We start from the raw sequence: 24504 nt of genomic DNA, 5'->3' as shown, positions 1-24504 counted from the left end.
TAAGAACTCAAAATGGGAGGAATAATCAAGTTGTAGGCAAGAGGGAACAGAAATCTTTTCATTTTCTTGTTATTGCTAACTCTTTTCTGGTACTTTTCTACTATTTGGAAAGATAATGATGATACATAAGGCCTCATTTACACGAGCGTATTATACGCGCGTGCGACGCGCGTGCTTTTCACGCGTGTCGTACGCACCTATAATAGTCTATGGGGCTGTTTAGACGATGCGTGAATTTTGCGCAGCGCGAGTGCATTGCGTAAAACTCACGACATGTTCTATAATCGTGCGTTTTTCACGCAACACGCACCCATTGAAGTCAATGGGTGCGTGAAAACAACGCATGCCACACGGACGCTACTGCGTTGCATGCGCGAAAATCACGCAAGAGCTGTCAAAAGGATGAATGTAAACAGAAAAGCACCACGTGCTTTTCTGTTTACAAACATCCAAACGGAGTGTCAAATTAGAGATGAGCGCATCGAACTTCACCGGGTTCGGCCGAACTCGTTTTGACCGAACTTGGCAAAAAATGTTCGGGTACGCGACGTCAGGAGACAGTCACTGTCCACGGTGCTCAAAGACTTAAACTGTTTCAGCACCATGGACAGTGACTTTCGATCACAATATACATATACGTGTAAAAAAAAACAGAAGTTCGGACTTACCGATAAGTCCCGGCTCCTTCCTCCAGTCCGACCTCCCGGGATGACAATTCAGGCCAAGTGACAGCTGCAGCCAATCACAGGCCAAGCACAGGCTGCAGCCAATCACAGGCCAAGCACAGGCTGCAGCCAATCACAGGCTGCAGCGGTCTCATGGACTGCCGCGTCATCCTGGGAGGTGGGGCCGGATGACAAGAGAGGGACGCGTCACCAAGGCAACGGCCGGGAGACCGGACTGGAGGAAGCAGGCAGTTCATGGTAAGTTTGAACGTCTTTTTTTATTCACAGGTTGGTGTATATTGTGATCGGCAGTCACTGTCGCGGGTGCTGAAAGAGTTACTGCCGATCAGTTAGCTCTTTCAGCACCTTGGACAGTGACGGGCGTCGACTAGCCTCATCTCTATGATGGCGGCTGCGTGAAAATCACGCAGCCGCGCATCATACACGGATGACACACGGAGCTGTCAAATGCCTTTTGCGCCCGCAAAACGCAGCGTTTTTTGCGTGCGCAAAACGCACACGCTCGTGTAAATGAGGCCTAAGGCTGGGTTCACACGACCTATTTTCAGACGTAAACGAGGCGTATTATGCCTCGTTTTACGTCTGAAAATAAGGCTACAATACGTCGGCAAACATCTGCCCATTCATTTGAATGGGTTTGCCGACGTATTGTGCAGACGACCTGTTATTTACGCGTCGTCGTTTGACAGCTGTCAAACGACAACGCGTAAAAATACAGCCTCGTCAAAAGAAGTGCAGGACACTTCTTTGGACGTTTTTGGAGCTGTTTTCTCATAGACTCCAATGAAAACAGCTCCAAAAACGGACGTAAAAAACGCAGCGAAAACGCCGCGAAAAATGCAGCGAAAAACGCGAGTTGCTCAAAAAACGTCTGAAAAGCAGGGTCTGTTTTCCCTTGAAAACAGCTCTGTATTTTCAGACGTTTTTGGTCACTACGTGTGCACATACCCTAAGGGTATGTTCACACGAGGGCGTCTGTTACGGCTGAAATTACGGGTATGTTTCAGCCTGAAAACATCCCTGTCATTTCAGCCGTAACGGCATGTGCAGGCGCTTGAACGCCGCATCCATTACGGGCGTAATTAGCGCTGCTATTCATTGGAGTCAATGAATAACGGCTCCAATTACGCCCAAAGAAGTGACAGGTCACTTCTTTGACGCGGGCGTCTATTTACGCGCCGTCATTTGACAGCGGCGCGTAAATTACGCCTCGTGTGAACAGACAAACGTCTGCCCATTGCTTTCAATGGGCAGATGTTTGTCAGCGCTATTGAGGCGCTATTTTCGGACGTAATTCGGGGCAAAAACGCCCGAATTACGTCCGTAAATAGGCCGTGTGAACATACCCTAATGGTCATTCCTGTAGAAAGGTGATGAAGTTGTAAGTACTTTGTATATTTCATTCACAGGTCAGCCATGTCAAGAAGGGGATTCAAAATGCATTTTACCAGCTTGCCCTGGACCATGTGCCAATGACCCCAACTGTGAAATACCTCAAAACAAAACCAACTGCAGTATGTTCATCACCTTTTGTATCTTTCATTAATATGACAGTTATTTCTGAGTATAGCATTAAGACAGTTGAACCTCACTATCATTTTGTTTGGTATGATTTGCCATTATTTTGATAACTATTAGACATGCTGCCAACTTGTTCAAATCAATTTTGACGACAATCCAGCCAATCAGTTTTAGTAACAACATTGAACTAAATAGGTTGTAAATTTAGTGGTGTAACTAAAGAGAATGTACTATAAGCACTTGAGAATAGTTTATGCCAGTACTTGATACGGTTTGGTTAACAACCTGTATTTTTGCCAGTTTAAATGTTTTGGTTGTGATTCCAGGAGCTGCTTTGTGGGGAAGTATGCAGCGGTAGTAGCAGAGCAATAGGTTCTGCAATGTGAGCCTCTAGATTGGGCAGCCTACATGCCCTTATGCCACATAGCAAAACTTCAGCACTATAAGTACATTGAAGGTCAATGCTAATAGCAAAATGATGATGTCATACAGTGACATCACTGGTTGTCATGTTGTATAGGTTTTACTACAGAGCCCAGGAACTTCAAGTTTTACTGCTAAGTTCAATGACAGCTCTTTGAGGCTTTTGTGTCTTCCATTATACATTTTGAGACTTTCAAATATGTTTCCATGTCAGACCTTTTTGTACAAGGAAGCTCTTTCCAAGCCCAGCGTTAATATGCATTGTTTACATTTGTATAATAATATCTCAGAGACTTTTTCTTATGTATGTAGAGACGTCTCCTTAAAGGATCAGCAGATTTCTTGAATTAGATTTTTGGCTCTAATATCTCCTACAGACCTCACTACAATTTTTTAAGAGCTATATGTGTGATTTACTGCTCGTTTTGCAAGTTATGTCCACATGTTATGCAACAGGACTGAGTTCTTTGACCAAAGATTACAATTGCGATACACAGATGTAATAAATAGTGCACTAGCCGTGAAAACAATATTGTTATTAGCAGCCCTCCTCCTTCTCGGCCCATCTGGAGAAACAGCTGCGACACAGGACGTGGATGGGCCTCTCCCATGAAGTTGCATATATAGTATTTGCTACATCTGAGAATAGAGAACAAAATAAATGACATTTGTGTACTCTGTGGCAACTATTAGCCAGGTTTATTGTAATGTAAAAAGAAACTGTAATTTCTAAACCATAGATAATATTAATTTACTTTCAGGTCAATGTGAGCCGATAACGCTGGAACTATGTATGAATCTGCCCTATAATTATACACATTTCCCAAATTATCTCGGCCACAGAACCCAGAAAGAAGCCTCCATAAGTTGGGAGTCATCTCTGTTCCCAGCCCTTGTTCAGACCAATTGTTACAAATATCTCATGTACTTTGCTTGCACTATTCTGGTACCAAAATGTGAACTTGAGACAAACCAACGGATACCCCCTTGCAGGTAATGTATCTGATTTACGTGTCCAGAATGCATTTCTTCATTGCAGTGCTTGGAAGCTATATTAATTTCTTCAATTGTGGTAAATTCTTAGAAACTCTGGTTATGATGAAGAATAAAATAAAAATCTTTACTACACTAAAATGACAAAACAATATTCATTTCAACTACTCACCATTTTCAAGATTTTTGCTTGCAGTGAAAGGAAACATATTTGTTTAAGCTAGGAGCCAGACAACCAATAGGGACCTAATATATCTCACAACTAAGAACTGAGTACAGTTATATCCAGTCTAGGAGGGAACATCTTATTAAAAGTTATTAAAATCAATAGCAGTGTTTTAATATATTAAAGAGGCTCTGTCACCAGATTTTGCAACCCCTATCTGCTATTGCAGCAGATAGGCGCTGCAATGTAGATTACAGTAACGTTTTTATTTTTAAAAAACGAGCATTTTTGGCCAAGTTATGACCATTTTCGTATTTATGCAAATGAGGCTTGCAAAAGTACAACTGGGCGTGTTGAAAAGTAAAAGTACAACTGGGCGTGTATTATGTGCGTACATCGGGGCGTGTTTACTACTTTTACTAGCTGGGCGCTCTGATGAGAAGTATCATCCTCTTCTCTTCAGAACGCCCAGCTTCTGGCAGTGCAGATCTGTGACGTCACTCACAGGTCCTGCATCGTGTCGGCACCAGAGGCTACAGATGATTCTGCAGCAGCATCGGCGTTTGCAGGTAAGTCGATGTAGCTACTTACCTGCAAATGCTGATGCTGCTGCAGAATCAACTGTAGCCTCTGGTGCCGATGTGGCCGACACGATGCAGGACCTGTGAGTGACGTCACAGATCTGCACTGCCAGAAGCTGGGCGTTCTGAAGAGAAGTGGATGATACTTCTCATCAGAGCGCCCAGCTAGTAAAAGTAGTAAACACGCCCCGATGTACGCACATAATACACGCCCACTTGTACTTTTACTTTTCAACACGCCCAGTTGTACTTTTGCAAGCCTCATTTGCATAAATACGAAAATGGTCATAACTTGGCCAAAAATGCTCGTTTTTTAAAAATAAAAACGTTACTGTAATCTACATTGCAGCGCCTATCTGCTGCAATAGCAGATAGGGGCTGCAAAATCTGGTGACAGAGCCTCTTTAACATGCGTATTGTCCCAACCTGCTGAAATCAGCAATTAATAACGCAGTGTCATGCCTCAATTGTATAATTCCAGATCTCTTTGTGAACATTCAAAAGAGCGATGTGAGTCTGTATTAGGGATTGTGGGGTTACAGTGGCCAGAAGACACCGACTGTAGTCAATTTCCTGATGAGAAGTCCGATAATCAGACATGTTTGATGCCTGACCAGTATGTGGAAGGTAAGAACTATTACTCACAATTTACAAATCATGATTGACCAACCGCACCTGTTGTGTCCCATATGGTCAATCAATTATCTTCAAATTAAAATATAGAATAACCCTTTTCTTTTTGGGATTTGGGGAGGGAGAGTTTTTAAATAAGCTCTGTTTTAATGAGAAACAGTCATAGAGGAAATCATCATTGACGTATGAAGTGTCTCTGTGACTCTGGAGCTTCTGCTCCGACTGTAGGTATGAGCTGATCGTGCACCGCAACTGCATACAAGACTGTGCACAAGAGCAAGGAAGCAAATGACCCATCCTTACATATGTACTGTATACTGTAGTGTTCAAGTAAAGTCTAGATAACTGAATTTTCAGAGCCTGAACTTTACTTGTGACAAGATGAAGTGCTGCTGAATCATGGAGGAGAACAATTCTTTATTAACTTAATGTCCCGCCTATTCGTTTGGTGGGGATCCAAAAGTTGGGACCTCCACCGATCCTGTGTCCCCCTTCTCTATAATTAGGCCGGGAGGAGAGGGAAGAGATGAATGAAGCAGAGGCCACTTATTATAGTCTATAAGAGATACAAATATAGCTGAAGGGGCAAACAAGCTCCCCTGTATCCATACCTCCCACAGAAATGCTAAATGCATATGCAGCCTTCACTCCATTCATTATCAGCTTCTCCTCCTGCCAGAATAGAATGACTGGAGCAGGGACCTCAACCGATTTACTACTTATCACCTATCCTATGGTGATTTGAAATAGCACAATAGGAACAACTAGTCAAACAGTAAGTGAAAACAGTAAGACATTGACACTTTCAGAGGACCCCTACCCTTGTTGTCGCCAGCCTTCCAGAGCAAGGGGAATTGAATGTGGTTTATTACAGCAAAAGGTCATTTCAAAGCCAATTAAATTCTACCCATTAATGACTGTCCCTTGTTTTCTACAGCCCTTTTCGTTATCTTGCTGCATTTTTCTGCTTTATTATTACTAAACTTCTCTCAATAATTCGAACAATTAGGAATTTTTCTGTTGTATGTAGGTAAAGCTTAAAGGCTATGTACACCTTTGAAATTGTTTTTTTGTTTGTTTTTTCATAAAAATATCTATCAGTGTTATTTGTGCAACTTTCAAAATACGTTTTAATAAAAATATTTTTTACTTTTGAGATACAACTGCTTTGTATCCCGTATACAGAGCAGCTGTATCTAGCGCTGAAACCTGTATCAGTCAGATCCGCGGCACTGACTGGTTCGGTGTCAGGGGGTCCTGCGTGTGATCGAGTTGCTATCGATCACATCCAAGTTCATAACTGATACGTAATCGATATCAGGTGGATCCTGCATGTCAGAGACTTGCAGGACCCACTTTCTCTGAACCCGTCAGTGCCGCACACCTCACAGATTCAAGTCTTTGCGAACTATACAGCTGCTCTGTATACAGGATACAAAGCAGCTATATCTAAAAAAGTACAATTATTTTTAATAAAAAGTAATTTTTACGTTTTAACAATCACACTGATACACACTTTTATATGTGTGTATATATATATATATATATATATATATATACACACATATAAAATAAACATATACATATTCCCTATAAAAACATAGAACGCAGTAACGGCACCAGAACTTCAAGGTAGATGATAACAGGGTGGATTTATTCACCTCAAAACAGCGACGTTTCGGTTCAACAGGAACCTTTCTCAAGCTATCACAAACTAACAATGGTGTCAGGTATAAATAGGAGGAGCATGCATCAATTAGCAATCAAACTATTAAATGTACAGTTCCCATTACATATATATAAATAGATATTTCACAGCATATTTCAAACATTAGTTAAGAAGTGCATATCTTTATCTTTGAAAAGCCAGCCATAGGCAATATCTTATATATATATATATATATATATATATATAAGTGATATCCATACATCATAAATAGTGAGAATAAGGGCAATTAGAATGATTGGTAAGGAGGCAGAGGCCAATTATATCTTAATATAGATCAATAAACTTACAGTTAACGATCTATCTGTAATATCCACACAGCCAACGTGTAGTGTACGCGCGCATCGACTGCGCATGCTCCAAGATGGCGTCCAGACTGGATATTCAATCCGGTGGAACACATCGAGCAGAGCGGTCCAGTCCCATTGCGCAGGCGCCAGTTTCGACGCAGATAAAAGATATATATAGAGGGTATAGATTTATAATAATTGCAAATGAACAAAGTCCAGAGGATTAAATGAGAACTGTAGTGCATCATCCAATAGATCTAATGGATTTTGCAGTACAGTACTCATAACAGGAAAAACGAGACTGTCAGTGGTGATCACCATAAACTTTAGAACCACAGAGTTTCAAACCACTCAAATCCTATTGAAATATAATGTGACTATAGTCACCATTAGGGCAGATAGAGCAACCATAGTTAATAGAAATATTATCTTCCCAACCAGGGATGTCAAATATGTCAAACATGAACTAACAAGGGAAAGAAAACCGCATATTCCACATATATTAGTCATGCGTTTATTATTAATAAGGCACTCAATTTTTGGAAGAATACAAGGTTCAAAATATGGAAGAAAAACTCCACTCTGGACTACAATTCAATATTACAAAAAAGTATAGACATTTAATACACTACATCGCTATGGTCTGAGCTGGATATTAAATTAAAGATATATAATTGTATATTTCAATTTGAGACTCAATAATCCCAATAGATAGGCCTCTGCTGCTTTCCAACATCCTTCACAGTGCTTGACAAAAATGCGTGTATCTAAAAGTGTAAAAAAAGACAAACAAAAATCACCAAACAATATTTGTAAATACAAAAATAATACAATTAAATATAAAAATGTATATGTAAAAAAGAAGTCAAAATAGGACTTCAGACTATATATACATAAGACACAAACTATACCGACGGGAGCGTAGACCGATCAAATCCCCCAGGCTTCAGGGCAAGATACCCCCCACTGCATTAAATATGTGGGCCACGGGGATATTCTATGTTTAACCCCTTTGGAGACATAGTATCTAACCTATATATCCACTCTAGCTATTTCCTTTTAAGAGCCAAACCTCTATCACCACCGCGTCTCAATTGAGGCACTGAATCAATGATTCTGAATCTCAATTGTGACAAACTATGATTTTTTTCAGCAAAATGTCTTGACATTGGTAAATCCTGTCTCTGTTTTGATGTTTCATTTGTGATTTCTCATCCTGAGGCACACTTCTGTTGTGGTCTCACCGACATAATTTAAACCACAAGGGCAGCTCAGAAGGTAAATGACAAAGGATGATTGACATGTAAGAAAGCCCTTGATGTTTATTACTCTACCAGTTTGTGGATGGTTGAAAGAGCCACCCTTGATCCTATTGTCACAGATATTACATCCCAAACACGGGAAACAGCCATTTTTGCGGGGTACCAGAAACATTTTACTCTTTTGATTAGACCCGATATCAGCTTTGACAACACTATTTTTAATCGTTTTACCTCTTCTATAGGCCATCATAGGTCTCTCCTGAAATTCAATTATCTTTGGAAAGGCTCTGCTCAAAACCTTCCAGTCTTTCCTCAGGATTTCACCAATTTGTGAGCTTAGTGAGGAGAAAGGGGAAATAAAAGGTAATCAAACCTTATTTTCTTTAATTAACTTCCCGCCTAGGAGGTCCTGCCTGTCCAATAAATCAACCTTCCGTCTATTTAACTCCAAAATGGGATTTGGGTAGCCCAGATCAGAACATTTTTTGCACATTTGATCAAGTCGTGAGGATAGTTTGTCTTCCTGATTTACCACCCTCTTGACTCTGATCAATTCGCTATAGGGCAGTGATTTCAACATTGTCCTCGGATGTCCACTGGTCTAATGTAAGAGGTTATTTCTGTCCGTTTTTTTAGAAAACAGATCAGAGATTAGCTTGTTACCAGCAATTGAAATCCGAGTGTGCAAAAACTCAATAGCAACAGTGGAGTAAGACATGGTAAATAGAATTGTAGAGTTTAAACCATTAAGAAATCTTACAAAATCCTGTAATTGACTAATTGAGCCGGTCCAGATGAGGAAGATATCGTCTATGTATCAATGGGCATTGATGCCTCACTTTCCGATCTAGAAAGGTCAGGCTTCTCTGTGGACAAGATTGATTTTATTAGATCACTACTGGAGTTTATCCTTGTGAAAAATTATTTTTTGGTAGGAGATAATTTCTATTTGCAGAAGAGAGGGACTGCAATGGGGTCGAATATGGCCCCTATCTATGCAAACATCTTTATGCGGCGGATGCAGGAGGACCTTGTCTATGTGTCCCACCACTTCAGTCAAGTACTGCGGTGGTGGCGATACATAGACGATGTCACCTGGCCCGGCTCAATTAGTCAATTACAGGATTTTGTAAGATTTGTTAATCCGTTAGTGACCGCCAATACGCCTTTTAACGGCGGCCACTAACGGGCTTTTAGGATAACGTAAACAGAGCAGGGAGCTGTCAAATCTCCCTGCTCTCAGCTGCTAGAGGCAGCTGAGGGCTGGGGGCGTCCCTGCTCTGCCGTGTGAGATCGATATTAGTATCGATCTCACCCGTTTAACCCTTCAGATGCGGTGCGCAATAGCGTGCACCGCACCTGAGTGGTTTTGGAGAGAGGGAGGGAGCTCCCTCTCTCCCCCACCGACACCCGGCGATACGATCGCCGAGTGTCTGTGTCTCCAATGGCAGCCGGGGGCCTAATAAAGGACCCCAGGTCTGCCTGGAGCGAATGCCTGCTAGATCATGCTGGAGGCATGACCTAGCAGATGCCTGTCCGTTTTAAACGGACAGGCAGTAATACACTGCAATACAAAAGTATTGCAGTGTATTATAATAGCGATCGGAGAATCGCATATTAAAGTCCCCTAGTGGGACTAGTAAAAAAGTAAAAAAAAAGTTTAATAAAGTTAATTTAAAAAAAAATGTGAAAAAAAAGAAAAACCCACCTTTTCCCCTTACAAAATGCTTTACTATTATAAAACCAAAATAAAGTAAAAAAGTTACACATATTTGGTATCGCCGCGTCCGTAACGACCCCGACTATAAATCTATAACATTATTTAACCCGCACGGTGAACGCCGTAAAAAAATGTAATAAAAAACTATGGAAAAATTGCTGTTTTCTGTGAATCCTGACTTTAAAAAAATGTGATAAAAAGTGATCAAAAAGTCGCATCTACTCCAAAATGGTACCAATAAAAACGACAAGTCTTCCCGCAAAAAAAAAGCCCTCATACAACTGCATCGGCGGAACAATAAAAAAGTTATGGCTCTTCAAATATGTAGACACAAAAACAAATAATTTTGAAAAAAAAGCGTTTTTACTGTGTAAAAGTAGTAAAACATACAAAAACTATACAAATTTGGTATCGTTGCAATCGTAGCAAACCGCTGAATAAAGTTATTGTGTTATTTATCACACGGTAAACGGTGTAGATTTAAGACGCGAAAAAGAGTGGCAAAATTTCAGGATTTTTTCTAATCCCCCCCAAAAAAAAGTTAATAAAAGTTAATCAATAAATAATATATCCCCCAAAATGGTGCTATTAAAAAATAAAACTTGTCCCGCAAAAAACAAGATCTTATACAGCTATGTCGACGCAAAAATAAAAAAGTTATAGCTCTTGGAATGCGACGATGGACAAACGTAAAAAATGGCTTAGTCATTAAGGTTTAAAATAGGCTGGTCATTAAGGGGTTAATGGTTTAAGCTCTACAATTCTATTTACCATGTCTTACTCCACTGCTGCCATTGAGTTTTTGGACACTCGGATTTCAATTGCTGGTAACAAGCTAATCTCTGATCTGTTTTCTAAAAAAACGGACAGAAATAACCTCTTACATTATACCAGTGGACATCCGAGGACAATGTTGAAATCACTGCCCTATAGCCAATTGATCAGAGTCAAGAGTGTGGTAAGTCAGGAAGACCAACTATCCTCACGACTTGATCAAATGTGCAAAAAAAATTCTGATCGGGGCTACCCAAATCACATTTTGGAGTTAAATAGACGGAAGGTTGATTTATTGGACAGGCAGGACCTCCTAGGCGGGAAACTAATTAAAGAAAAGAAGGTTTGATTACCTTTTATTTCCACTTTCTCCTCACTAAGCTCACAAATTGGTGAAATCCTGAGGAAAGACTGGAAGGTTTTGAGCAGAGCCTTTCCAAAGATAATTGAATTTCAGGAGAGACCTATGATGGCCTATAGAAGAGGTAAAACGATTAAAAATAGTGTTGTCACAGCTGATATCGGGTCTAATCGAAAGAGTCAAATGTTTCTGGCACCCCCCAAAAATGGCTGTTTCCCGTGTTTGGGATGTAATATCTGTGACAATAGGATCAAGGGTGGCCTTTCAACCATCCACAAACTGGTAGAGTAATAAAGATCAAGGGCTTTTTTACATGTCAATCATCCTTCGTCATTTACCTTCTGAGCTGCCCTTGTGGTTTACATTATGTCGGTGAGACCACAATTGAAGTGCGCCTCAGGAAGAGAAATCCCAAATCAAACATCAAAACAAAGAGACAGGATTTACCAATGTCAAGACATTTTGCTGAAAAAAATCATAGTTTGTCACAATTGAGATAAAGAATCATTGATTCAGTGCCTCAATTGAGACGCGGTGGTGATAGAGGTTTGGCTCTTAAAAGGAAAGAGCTAGAGTGGATATATAGGTCAGATACTATGTCTCCAAAGGGGTTAAACATAGAATATCCCCGTGGCCCACATATTTAATGCAGTGGGGGGTAACTTGCCCTGAAGCCTGAGGGATTTGATCGGTCTACGCTCCCGTTGGTATAGTTTGTGTCTTATGTATATATAGTCTGAAGTCCTATTTTGACTTCTTTTTTACATATACATTTTTATATTTAATTGTATTATTTTTGTATTTACAAATATTGTTTGGTGATTTTTGTTTGTCTTTTTTTACACTTTTAGATACACGCATTTTTGTCAAGCACTGTGAAGGATGTTGGAAAGCAGCAGAGGCCTATCTATTGGGATTATTGAGTCTCAAATTGAAATATACAATTATATATCTTTAATTTAATATCCAGCTCAGACCATAGCGATGTAGTGTATTAAATGTCTATACTTTTTTGTAATATTGAATTGTAGTCCAGAGTGGAGTTTTTCTTCCATATTTTGAACCTTGTATTCTTCTAAAAATTGAGTGCCTTATTAATAATAAACGCATGACTAATATATGTGGAATATGCGGTTCTCTTTCCCTTGTTAGTTCATGTTTGACATATTTGACATCCCTGGTTGGGATGATAATATTTCTATTAACTATGGTTGCTCTATCTGCCCTAATGGTGACTATAGTCACATTATATTTCAATAGGATTTGAGTGGTTTGAAACTCTGTGGTTCTAAAGTTTATGGTGATCACCACTGACAGTCTCGTTTTTCCTGTTATGAGTACTGTACTGCAAAATCCATTAGATCTATTGGATGATGCACTACAGTTCTCATTTAATCCTCTGGACTTTGTTCATTTGCAATTATTATATATCTATACCCTCTATATATATATTTTATCTGCGTCGAAACTGGCGCCTGCGCAATGGGACCGGACCGCTCTGCTCGATGCGTTCCACCGGATTGAATATCCAGTTTGGACGTCATCTTGGAGCATGCGCAGTCTATGCGCGCGGACACTACACGTTGGCTGTGTGGATATTACAGATAGATCGTTAACTGTAAATTTATTGATCTATATTAAGATATAATTGGCCTCTGCCTCCTTCCCAATCATTCTAATTGCCCTTATTCTCACTATTTATGATGTATATATATCACTTATATATATATATATATATATATATATATATATATATATATATATATATATATATATATATATAAAATATTGCCTATGGCTGGCTTTTCAAAGATAAAGATATGCACTTCTTAACTAATGTTTGAAATATGCTGTGAAATATCTATTTATATATATGTAATGGGAACTGTACATTTAATAGTTTGATTGCTAATTGATGCATGCTCCTCCTATTTATACCTGACACCATTGTTAGTTTGTGATAGCTTGAGAAAGGTTCCTGTTGAACCGAAACGTCGCTGTTTTGAGGTGAATAAATCCACCCTGTTATCATCTACCTTGAAGTCCTGGTGCCGTTACTGCGTTCTTTGTTTTTCCCTATCTAAAAAAAAGGGGAATTGATTCCTGGTGACGAGCACATGGCCTGATTTTCTGGATCCGTGGAGTGCTGTGTTCATTTGTTTTTGGACTGTATATATATATATATATATATATTTATATTATATTTAGACTTTGTGTTTAAATGTTTCATCTCTGCTTGCTGTCAGTGAATTGAAATGTTCAGAGTCTGGCCTGACTTTGTCCTGCTCACACAGCTGATGGAGTTGTTGCAAGCTATTTTTGTAAGAAAGAGCTACCAGTCTGGAGTCCAGGAGAGAGATTTGCATTGCCATTGTGTTTAGTTAAATAAGGATTGTCTCTATAATGATTAATACAGAATGTAGCAAAGCTCACCAGCAGTGCAAGAAGTACATTGTCAGTAGAGTTTTTTAGACTCTGAATGTAATCAATGAAGGTTTCAATTCACTAACAACAAAAAAAGATCCTGAAAATGGGGATCTATTGAAACACTACGTTTATTACATGGTTGCTTATGCATTTGCCTGTGCATGTTGAAAGTCGGACAATTTTTACAGCAATACCACATTCAATAATGTCAAACCAGCATCCAATTTACTCAAAATTGTGCAAAATATTTTAACTACATTACTAGAACTGACAAACATGATCCATGGATGACAGTTACTAATGTTCTTTGTATTGTAAATACAGTAGGTTGTTCAGTTAGTTAGTTAGTTTGTATGGTATGCCTACCACATGTGGTCAATAGGATAAATAAATTAAGTAAAACATTGGTGATCTGATCTTGTATTGCTACCAAGTCTAAAATTAACAATTTTATTGATCTTGCATTGACCTTATGCATTGTATTCAGAATGCTCACCCAGCCACTTCAAATGCGTCTCTGGTCGTTGTATCTTGGCCTCCAGAAGATGTGATGGAGAAGCAGACTGTGAAGATGACAGTGATGAAGCAAATTGTGGTAGGTTACTGATATGACCTGTAGTTGACTTGTCTTTAGAAAGGATTTGGTGACTGGTTCCATCTGAGAACAAGTCCATGACATTCTTGGATTGTCCTTGACATGAACATTCTGTTCTGGTTTCTAGAATACTGCTACTTTGTATGATTAGGTTGTGAAACCGATTTCTAAATCCATCTTGTGAAAAAATGACATTAAAGGGGTTTTCCAGTCCCTAAAAATTGATGGCCTATCCTCAGGATAGGCCATGAATAGTTGATCGGTCGTGGTCCGACTCACAAGACCCCTGCCGATCAGCTGTTTTGACCATTTCTCCAAAGTATCCCAGAAGCCTTTTTTCAACAGGTCAACACCAGGCCACATTTTACCCGTGCTACTGTGAACAGCCTGCGTTGCCTAAACATGCCTAAACCATGGCCTGCAGCATCACCGGACTTGTCTTCCATTGAGCTCATCTGGGATGTCATTGGTTGGCAATTTCAAAGGCAACTGTCAGAAGCCAATCTTGATGATTTGCATGCCCAAGTGCATTGAGCGTGGCATAACATTCCTCAGACAACCATTAACCCCTATCTGTATCATGACATACTATTGCATCGTGGTGGGGGGGATGATATTTGGAGCGGGCTCACCCACCGAGCCTGCTCCGCACGAAGTGGGTGTCAGCTGTGTATTACAGCTGAAACCCGGGACTAACGGCCAGGAACAGCGATCGCGCCCCCCTCTGACAGCTCAAAACGCCCCCGCAACGCGATCAGTGTGGTGACGATGGCTGTAATGACAGCCCATGGGCCTAATTAATGTCCCCAGGGCTGCCTTTCTTCCTCTCCTTTTACATACATTAGTATTGCAGTGTAGTAGTGTATTTTTACCAGCGATCAAATGATCACTAGTTCAAGGCCCCTATGGGGATGAATAAAATGTGTAAAAAAAAAGTTTAATAATGTTTTTAGTAGTACAAGAAAAAAAAAAAAAGTTAAAAAAAACAACCTTTTCCCATTTTTCCTCTAAAGTAATGTCAAAAATAAAAAAATAAAAAAAATTGGTATCTCCGCATCCGTAAAAGTCAAAACTATTACAATACATCATTATTTAACCCGCACGGTGAATGCTGTAAAAAAATAAAAAATGAAAATGACAGAATCTTTGTTTTTTGGTCACTTCATACCCACAAGAAATGAAATGAAAGGTGATCAAACAGTCTCATATAGCCCAAAATAGTACCAATAGAAACTACAGCTTTCCCTGTAAAAAATAAACACTCATATCGCTCAATCGCCAGAAAAATAAAAAAGTTAGTTTCATCCTTGTAAAAGTAGTAAAACATAAAAAAAAACCTCTATAAATTTGGTATCGCCATAATCGTATTGACCGGTAGAATAAAGCTAACATTTCATTTTTAACATACGATGAAAGCCGTAAAAACAGAACCACTCAAAATATTGAGGAATCATAGTTTTTTTCCAATTCCACCCAACAAATAATTTTTTTCCAGGTTCCCAATACATTATATGGTACAATAAATGGTGCTTTGAAAAACTGCAACTCGTCCCGCAAAAAAACAAGCCCTCAAGGATTTATCGACGCCAAATTTAAAAAGTTATGGCTTTCGGAATGTGGGAAGGAAAAAATGAAAATCCAGAAAATGGTTGTGATGGGAAGGGGTTAATAAACTCATCGATAGCATGCCAAGGCGTGTAAGTGCGTGCATTTCTGCGCGTGTCGCTCATACTCGATACTAAATAAATGAAGTTGTTTGGAATATCTTATTTTCATTTTTTGCATTTGCATATCATTAACATGTCCATCGATCTTGTGATTTCCACAATTCAAAACGTATCCTCCTTGGTGTTGCAATTTCAATGATGAGGAGTGCAGTTTTGTAGGAAAAAATTTAGGATAACCTGGAATTTATTGATTTAAATCACTGCTCACTGTGCGCTAAAGAGTCCAGTGGGGGGGGGGGTGGGGTCTCACTCAGTGATTGGTCGTTATTTCTGTACGCCCACAAATGCAGGGAAGTCCATCGATCAATGGTTGAGACCGCTCACTGGACTTTCTAGCTCACAGTAAGCAGGGAGTTAAATAAATAAATTACAGGTTATCTTGAATCTTTTCCCACAAAACTTTATATCAATCCGCTTAACTCCTCCTGCTCAGTAACATAATGCACGCAGATTGGACATCATAATCAACGTGACAAGTTTTCTTTAAAGTGGTTGTTTGCTTTGGGCAGTCACCAGTGTCCCCCAGCTGGGATCCCCAGCGATCAGCTGTAATCTGTGGGAAAACCAGGCAGTAAGTGTTCCAGTTCCCTGCTGCGCCACTACAGGGGACATTAAGCATTACACAGTGCTCATCAAGTCAATGAGCTGTCTGTGTTATGGAGAACAGGATAAGTTCTTCAGAGTGAAAGACACTCTTTATAATTGCTCTCAACTTTGATGACTCATTGCCCCCCTCTCTCGTTGAACACGGTGTCCGGAACCCGGGCAGCACATTGTAGAGCAGAAGGAGCTGAGCAGATTGTTATATAGTTTTGGGGGAAAATATTTAGTAAAACTTGTATATTTTTATTTAAAACTTCATTGCTTCATTCATTTTCAGACTCCCTGATATGCAGTAAACAACCTGCTCCTAGTTTCAGATTATTCTCATGTGGGCTTGTCTCTCTCAGTAATACATTGTGGATGTGAGTTGTGTGTCCAAGATGCTGCTGCCTTCACTAGCTCTCATGTGTCTGCACAGCTTCATTCCTGTACTGCTTTCCCATTCTACAGCCCACAATGGAATCTCCTCTTTCCTGTGCCAACATGCTATATACAAAAAAAAAACCTGTGTATATAAAAGGAATCATGATGCAAAAATATTTCATTTTATTGAAGTCAATATGCAAAAGCATGAACAAACCATGGTGAAAAGTATTTCAAAAGCACCCATCCTGTGCATAATGTATATGTACTGTATGTATTGTTAACTTTGTTGAGTGTGTGACTTTTGTTGCACCACCTATATTTAACAGTTCCAGATGTTTTTTTTATATAGGCTGTACAGACATGCTGAGGAGTGTGTGTTCTCTCCCTCCCTCTTCCTGCACAGTCTGTGGGTTCTCTCCTTTCTCTTTACACTGATAGTCTCAGTAATTTGCCCTCCTGAAAACTTAAATGCTTTCCCCCCTCTCGACACTCTGATCTTCTGTGTATAACCTCCTTCCCGTCCCTACTGCTATCTCTAACATTGAGAGAAGGGAGTGGGAGAGCAGAAGACGTCAGATTCCCGATAAGAGCGCTGTTAATTTTATGTTAGAAATTGTAGGTCAGTCAGCTATGTACGGGAGTTGCAGAGACTCTACAGCAGCAAAATGGTAGGAGATTTTTTTAATGAAAGTTCTTTAGAAAGTTGCTTAATTTTGCATTTAGGTGTAATATATTTTTAAATCTTAAACAAAGTGTGTATGTGTATATATATACACACACATACATACATACATACATACATACATACATACATACATACATACACACTTTTTTTCTTAAAAAAACCCAATATGTATTTATATTTTTTTAAACCATATGTCGCTAACTCCCATCTTGTACAGGATACATAACATGAAAATGAAATGCTGTTATTTACAGAACTGTGTATAAAACTTGCTCTCGGGAGGATAATCAAATTTATTTTGAAAGCCTTGTTTCTGCTTCCCCTTTCAATCAATTTTTATCAATTTTTATAAATATGGAAAAGGACAGAAGCTGGAAATTTTCCAGTGTCAAAGTGACATTACTTTGACCGTAGCAAGAAGTTCTGCAGAGATGTTTCTTGCTCGCAGCTCAAGGTCTCATTCATATTCCATTTATGCAAGATAGTGTAACAGCTTTCTCATAAATTTTTATCTCATATAAGCTGAGGTGATACTGGCCCTGTCTCTGTTACCATAAAAGGATCCAGATAGATTGATATCGAATTCTATTATTTGATATAATATTTTGAAGTTGCAAAACAGCAATATAAAAAGACAGTTATTCCTGGCTATTGTAGAACAGTCCAAAACTAGATTTATGTTTCTATTATTATATTTGTATTTAGAATCAAGCCATTTTATAATAATAATAATAATAATAATAATAATAATAATAATAATAATAATAATAATAATAATAATAATGAATAATATCCAAATCAAAAGAGAGATCATTGAAATGTCTTAGGCTGGGTTCACACAACCTATTTTCAGGCGTAAACGAGGCATATTATGCCTCGTTTTACGCCTGAAAATAGGGCTACAATAAGTCGGCAAACATCTGCCCATTCATTTGAATGGCTTTGCCGACGTACTGTGCAGACGATCTGTAATTTACGCGTCGTCGTTTGACAGCTGTCAAACGACGACGCGTAAAATGACTGCCTCGGCAAAGAAGTGCAGGACACTTCTTTGCAACGTAATTTGAGCCGTTCTTCATTGAAGTCAATTAAGAGCAGCTCAAGATTTACGAGCATCACAGACGCCTCGCAAAATGCGAGGAGGAGCTTTTACGTCTGAAACGAGGCAGCTGTTTTCTCCTGAAAACAGTCTGTCTTTTCAGATGTAAAAGCCTCTCATCGTGTGCACATACCCTTAAAGTGCAATCTGACTAATTGTGCAGGATGTAACAGCTGCTGCGGTATATAAAGACAAATAAAATACTATAGTCTTGTATTGACAGGTTCAAAACATTGAAATTAGCCTAATTACCAACCAATATCCCTTTAAAGCTAGATTCACACGGGCGTGGCGCATCTCGGACGTGAAAAACTGCAGTTTTTTCACGTAAGAGGTGCATCTGTGCTCTGCGCTACGGGATGCGATATGACACATCCCCCATAGACTAGAGTCTATATAGGGATGCGTGAAGCGTGAAAAAAAAGGACATATCCTATTTTCTCACGGTCCGTTGAAACAACGGCCGTGCGAACGACCACATTGAATTTTATAGGTTCGTATGACGGCTGAACGTTTAACACGTTCGTGTGAATTAGGCCTAAGTGAAATGTTGTATAGTATATATTAAAGGAAACCTACAGGATGAAAATATAAAAAATGTATAAACTTATAAGTTACATCTTATAAGTCTGATAAAAAGACACAAAAGTGAACTTAGGGCAATAAATTAAAAAGTAACGGTTAAGCAAAAGTGGATCTGCTCATCTGCAAGTGTTGTGCATGGAGCACAACATCCTAAAAAGCCTGTGGTTTAGTAGGGTTAAAGGTGCTGCCCGAAGTCCTTCCCTGGGTCCCGGTTCCAAAACGCGTTGCAGATATTTTGTAGTGGTAAAAAAACATAGGAACGCACAAATCACTCTCTGATGTGAATAATTTCACCGTATGAGAACAGCAGTGTCATTGAGAAAGTCAGTTTTTTTTTTCTTTCTTCGATTTGAAGTTTAACTATCCAAAGAAATCTGCACTACTGAGAGATTCTGATGACAAAATGTCCCCTTCCTATTTCTGTCAGTTGCCGTGTTGGCAGGGTTAACGATATACAGACATCTCATTATTCTTTAATTCCACACTTAAAAGGATTTTCCAGTCCAAAGAAATTAATGGTCTATCCCCAGGATAGACCATCAATATCTCATTTGTCCAGGTCCAACTCCTGGCACCTTCACCGATCAGCTGTATTGAAGGGGCCGCAGAGGTCATACGAGTGCTGTTACCCCTTCATTTCCTTTACTGCTCACACTGTGAGTAGCTGACACACTTGTAGCCGCGGTTATAGTATTACAGCCTTCTCCCGTTCACTTCAATAGGAGAAGGCTGTAATACTGTGAATTGCCGCTACAAGTGGGTCGGCGATTAACAGAATTCTAGTGGTTACCAGGGAAACCTGTGACAGTGTTGATGACGTCACAGGGATACCCTCTGGCAGAAAGGCTACGGGGTCTGTGTCTTCTCTGCATGCTTTTATATTCAGATCTATAACAATGATATAATGGTCTGTTACCACTATATCATTGGTATCAGTGATCTGTATATAGGACCATGCAGGGAAATGTCATATGTTAGACAATGTACACATATTTGGCTCCACTATTAATAGGAAAACTAGCAGGTTAATCTTTGGGTAAATTATATATTTTTTGTCCCGTTTGGCGTAAATGCTCAGCATATCTGTAGTTTCTATTTTAATGACAGATCCTTTTGAAGATCAAGCTATAGACTGCTGTTTATAGGAGTCATTTTGTTAATAATGGTCATGTGATCCCTACACTAGCTTAAAGTGGAAGAACGCTTAAAGTCCAGAAATTACCCATTCACTATGGGATAAAGTTTCTTAGATTACCATCAAATCACTAAAGTTTACTTTCAGCAATATGTTTGCAGGTACAGGTTATATGATATGTTAACTGGTAGACCAAAGGTGAACTTAGGGTCCTCTTACACTGCCCGACGTGTGCCGTGTAAACTAAAGCCAATCAACGAGACAGCCCATACATTTCTATGATGTCAGCAGAACGTCTCCCTGTTTACACTGGGAGATGTGCTGCCGACAACTATAACATTTTATGGGCTGATCGTTGCCCTATTTACACTGGGCAATGATCGAGAACGCTCGTTTGCCCGATAATTGGCCCGTGTAAAAGAGCCTCTACCCTTGCATATCAGGGAGATGCATGAGAAATAAGTTGACAGCACTTTAAATTCTTTCAGTCTGCAATTTATTTAACTGAAATATTGCTATCAATAGTGCCCATTAACTATAGAACTAGACATAAAATTGTAGCATAGTACCAATATTATAATACCAGACATAGTGCCAGTAGAGTAATAGCGGTATGCCCTTCCCTGTTTTGATAAGTAGAGAGTACTAAAGAGTCGCTTCAAATCCGTCCCACTGTGTGCATCTACAGAACCAACCGCACCTTCTAAAAACATGACTGATCCCTCCTTTTTATTCTTGACAACATGGGCACTGGCCAAAAGTTCACTATTTTTAGGGACTAAACATTAATTTACAATTGACTTGCAACCCTGGTGGAAATGCTTTAAAATCTTATTAACAGGTAACAGAAGTTCAGTGCATTGTTCTTCAGAACTAAATATTCGAGACTTTATACTTAAGATTTGGCCCAGACATTTCTTTATGTTAACCCTGCTCATATGTCTGGGATACGTATTTCCTCTATGGTGTATATATTGCAAAACATTTACTGTAGGGCTACTGAACGTTTATTACAGTACAACATCTTTATTTTCTAAAGACTGCACAGAGAGAGGCCTATGGGAATGTCCCGGACACAAGATGTGCATCAAACATTCCATGATCTGTGATGGCTTTCCAGATTGCCCTGATGAGTTAGAGGAGAAGAATTGTTGTAAGTTTTGGAAATATTAAAGAACAAGTTAAACTCCTTTCCATTCACACAAGTTTGATTTGTGTAAAGTCTTCATTTTCTATGAATTTTTCAGCATCCTGCACACAAGAGGAACTTGAATGTGCTAATCATGAGTGTGTCCCACGGAATATGTGGTGTGATGGGCAAGTGGACTGTACAGACACTTCTGATGAATGGAACTGTGGTAAGAAGGATGTAGATTAGATGCATAAAATAATTTCCTTTACTACTAAAGTGTATTTACTTGCTTAATATTTAAATTAAAATCAATTAAAATAAGTTCCCAATATCAATCATATGACTGCATTATATGAACTGAGGTTGTCTTAAAGGTTATGAAAAATATTGCTGCGGTTTTGCATACTAATAATTTTATTTAATATATTGTAGTTTTATTAAAAATGTTTCATTATAGCGCTGCAGCTTCTATGTATCAACTATACATAAAAGTAGCATGACGCCGCAGTAAGCAAATCCGTCTGACAGCTGGACTGACAGCAGGTCCTGTGTGCCTCTGACACACAATCTACTCCTATTACTATTCAAATCTAAGTTGATGAACTTCTATTTGATTGGTATTATGGTTAGATTGACTGATGGTTTCGGCTGACAGCGGCCCTGGGGAAGCTCCTGGCGACCCCAGGCAAAGTGCTTCCTGATGCTTTCTCTGCCCATGACACTGGCTCTGGGGAAGCTTCTGATGTAACTATCCATATATGCACAGTGACGTCTGGTGCTTTCTCAGGGCTTGAGTCCCCGGGCAGAGCTTCAATGTGGTAGCTTCATGGACAAAACTATAGACAGTAACTTCACTAGGGTTACCCTACGGGACATAAAAAGCAGCCAAGGACTCCAGCTGCTTTGAAGGGGGTATAGTTAGGCTGTCGTGGGGTGGGTGTGTGGTACAAAGGCCACGGTAATGGGGTTGGGGAAATCAAAAAAGGTAAATCATCTGACTCCCTCTGGTTTGGGGAGGTCGGAGTGTGGGCAGCAAAGACGAGGATAACGGTGCTACCTGTGGCCCTGTGCAGAAAGCTCCAGTGACATAACTGTCCATATATAAACAGTTACGCCAATATAGCTTCCCGATGTATTCGTTTAACATATATCTGTGATGATGCGATATATAGGCATCCGTTACCCATAGGCTCCTATGTTTAAAACATATACCGTGAGTTATACGTTTTTTTTCTAAATTCCGCAGGATGGAATAGTGTAGTTTGCTACGAAATTCCATCCTTAAAAAAAAGGGATGTATACCAGCACATTGGTGGCCAAAACAACACTCCTTTGGCCTCTGTCCGGCTGATGGAGCCCACTGGAAACATTTATTGTGTACGTCAGGAGCTTTCCCGACATACACGATAAACGTAGGGCAGAAACGAGGTAAACGTGGACTTTGCACACAACACCTGGAGTAATTTGTATTTGCCTTTGGAACTCTTTAAAAGGTAGATGACACACTGAAAAGAAAGCTACCCAGTACTTACTGTAGGTAGTTCAGTGGCGGGTGCTGCTAGAAATGCCAACATTGTTATTTCTTGATTGATTAAACTTCCACATTATTATTTTGCATTTTATTTTTCAGTTTCTGCCTCAAACAATGTAAGCTCATTGTCATCCCTGGTAATTCACAGAGCAGCATCTGACTATCAAGTTTGTGCTGATGAATGGGAAGAAGAGTTATCTCAATGGGTCTGCAGGCAAATGGGTTTAGGGTAAGGTCAGTAGTTGGTAGTTAGAATAAATACTCTGGGTCATGAAGAAAGAATAACTTGTATTAATATTTCCTCATTTTCAAATTTCATCCACTTCATTGAAATGTTTAATTTGTACACTATAACTCAGCAAAGAACAACTACAGTAATAATACTCAAAAATCCTGGGCCCCATCACAAACTTTTGACTGGGCTCCTCCTCCCCCACAGGCATAGACGGTATCCAACCCCCTTCAAGCTCTTTAAAGCGAGGACAGCATTAGTAATGCCAAAGTGACTGCAGTGAAGGAGCAATGGCTTTTTCCGCTATTTAGTTAAAAAAAAAAAATTGCCATTTGGACACAAACTGAAGTATAACGGCGCTGTATAACTGCTCAATGCTAGTACAGGGTTTTGTGTCTGGTAAACTTTTTACGAATGAAAATGTTTCACATTTTGTCAGGTAAAATGCAAAGGTGACAAAAGGTTTCAGTGGGCAGCAATGTAATAAATGGACAGGCTGGCTCAGTCACAGTGAGAACTCTTTGTTTGTGTCTCCCCGTTCCGGTCCATATGACATAATAGTGCGTTTGAATGGGGATTGTTATTGACTTCCCTTTAATAGATGGGTGTGTTTGGCTATTTGATACCTTTACTTAGCTAGCTTCTTTTTTCATATGTGCTCTTCCCCATGAATTCTACCATTTTTCATTTACATATTGAGACACTAGACACAGATGCAGTGTAGTCTATAGAAGAGCCCAAGGGCACGGCGTCTGCATCGTAGACATGGCTTCTGGCGGTTCAACTTTCTTTCTTGTTAAACAGTTCTTAGTATATACCCATGCAGACGCTGGCAAAAGCCGAGTGTGATCATCGTTTAATAAGCCTGGTAGGGAATATAAGAAACACATCGTCCAATATGGAGTAAGATCTGGGCACCAGGGACTAGTCAGCTCTGCCAGTTATTTCTGTAATTTGTGCCAAGATTTTTTTGTCTTTGCGGTAGTGTCATCCAAGTTGTGCTATCCTTAACTAACGGAATTATGTGTAAAGCTCCATTATGTTTTTGAGATATTGTACAATGAATGCAGACGCACGGACATTTCCTAACCTTCCATAAAGAGAAAGGCTTTGTGTTGCATCAATTTAGGTACAATTTATATAATGGGTACTGAATTTTGTAGTAAAAGTTTATAGGGTATTCTGTAACAGAAAAGCAGTGAATCCTAAAGTTTATGTCCGAATCTGTCTGTGCCCTTCAGGGAACTCAAC

General features: G+C 39.5%; 1 protein-coding gene across 1 annotated transcript in view; it reads left to right on the top strand.

Moving 5' to 3' along the window:
* Positions 1-24504, top strand: part of CORIN (corin, serine peptidase) — a 294825-nt gene that overhangs the window by 223422 nt on the left and 46899 nt on the right. The window contains exons 10-16 of the mRNA XM_075859548.1: positions 2096-2200; positions 3392-3623; positions 4852-4997; positions 14051-14158; positions 21398-21511; positions 21606-21716; positions 23121-23250. Coding sequence (XP_075715663.1) covers positions 2096-2200; positions 3392-3623; positions 4852-4997; positions 14051-14158; positions 21398-21511; positions 21606-21716; positions 23121-23250 — 946 coding nt within the window. The remainder of the gene's footprint in view (positions 1-2095; positions 2201-3391; positions 3624-4851; positions 4998-14050; positions 14159-21397; positions 21512-21605; positions 21717-23120; positions 23251-24504) is intronic.

The sequence above is a fragment of the Rhinoderma darwinii genome, chromosome 1 (genome assembly GCF_050947455.1).
Source record: "Rhinoderma darwinii isolate aRhiDar2 chromosome 1, aRhiDar2.hap1, whole genome shotgun sequence".
NCBI lineage: Eukaryota > Metazoa > Chordata > Amphibia > Anura > Rhinodermatidae > Rhinoderma > Rhinoderma darwinii.
Note: the sequence above shows the minus strand (reverse complement) of the source record. Positions and strands in the feature narration are given on the sequence as shown.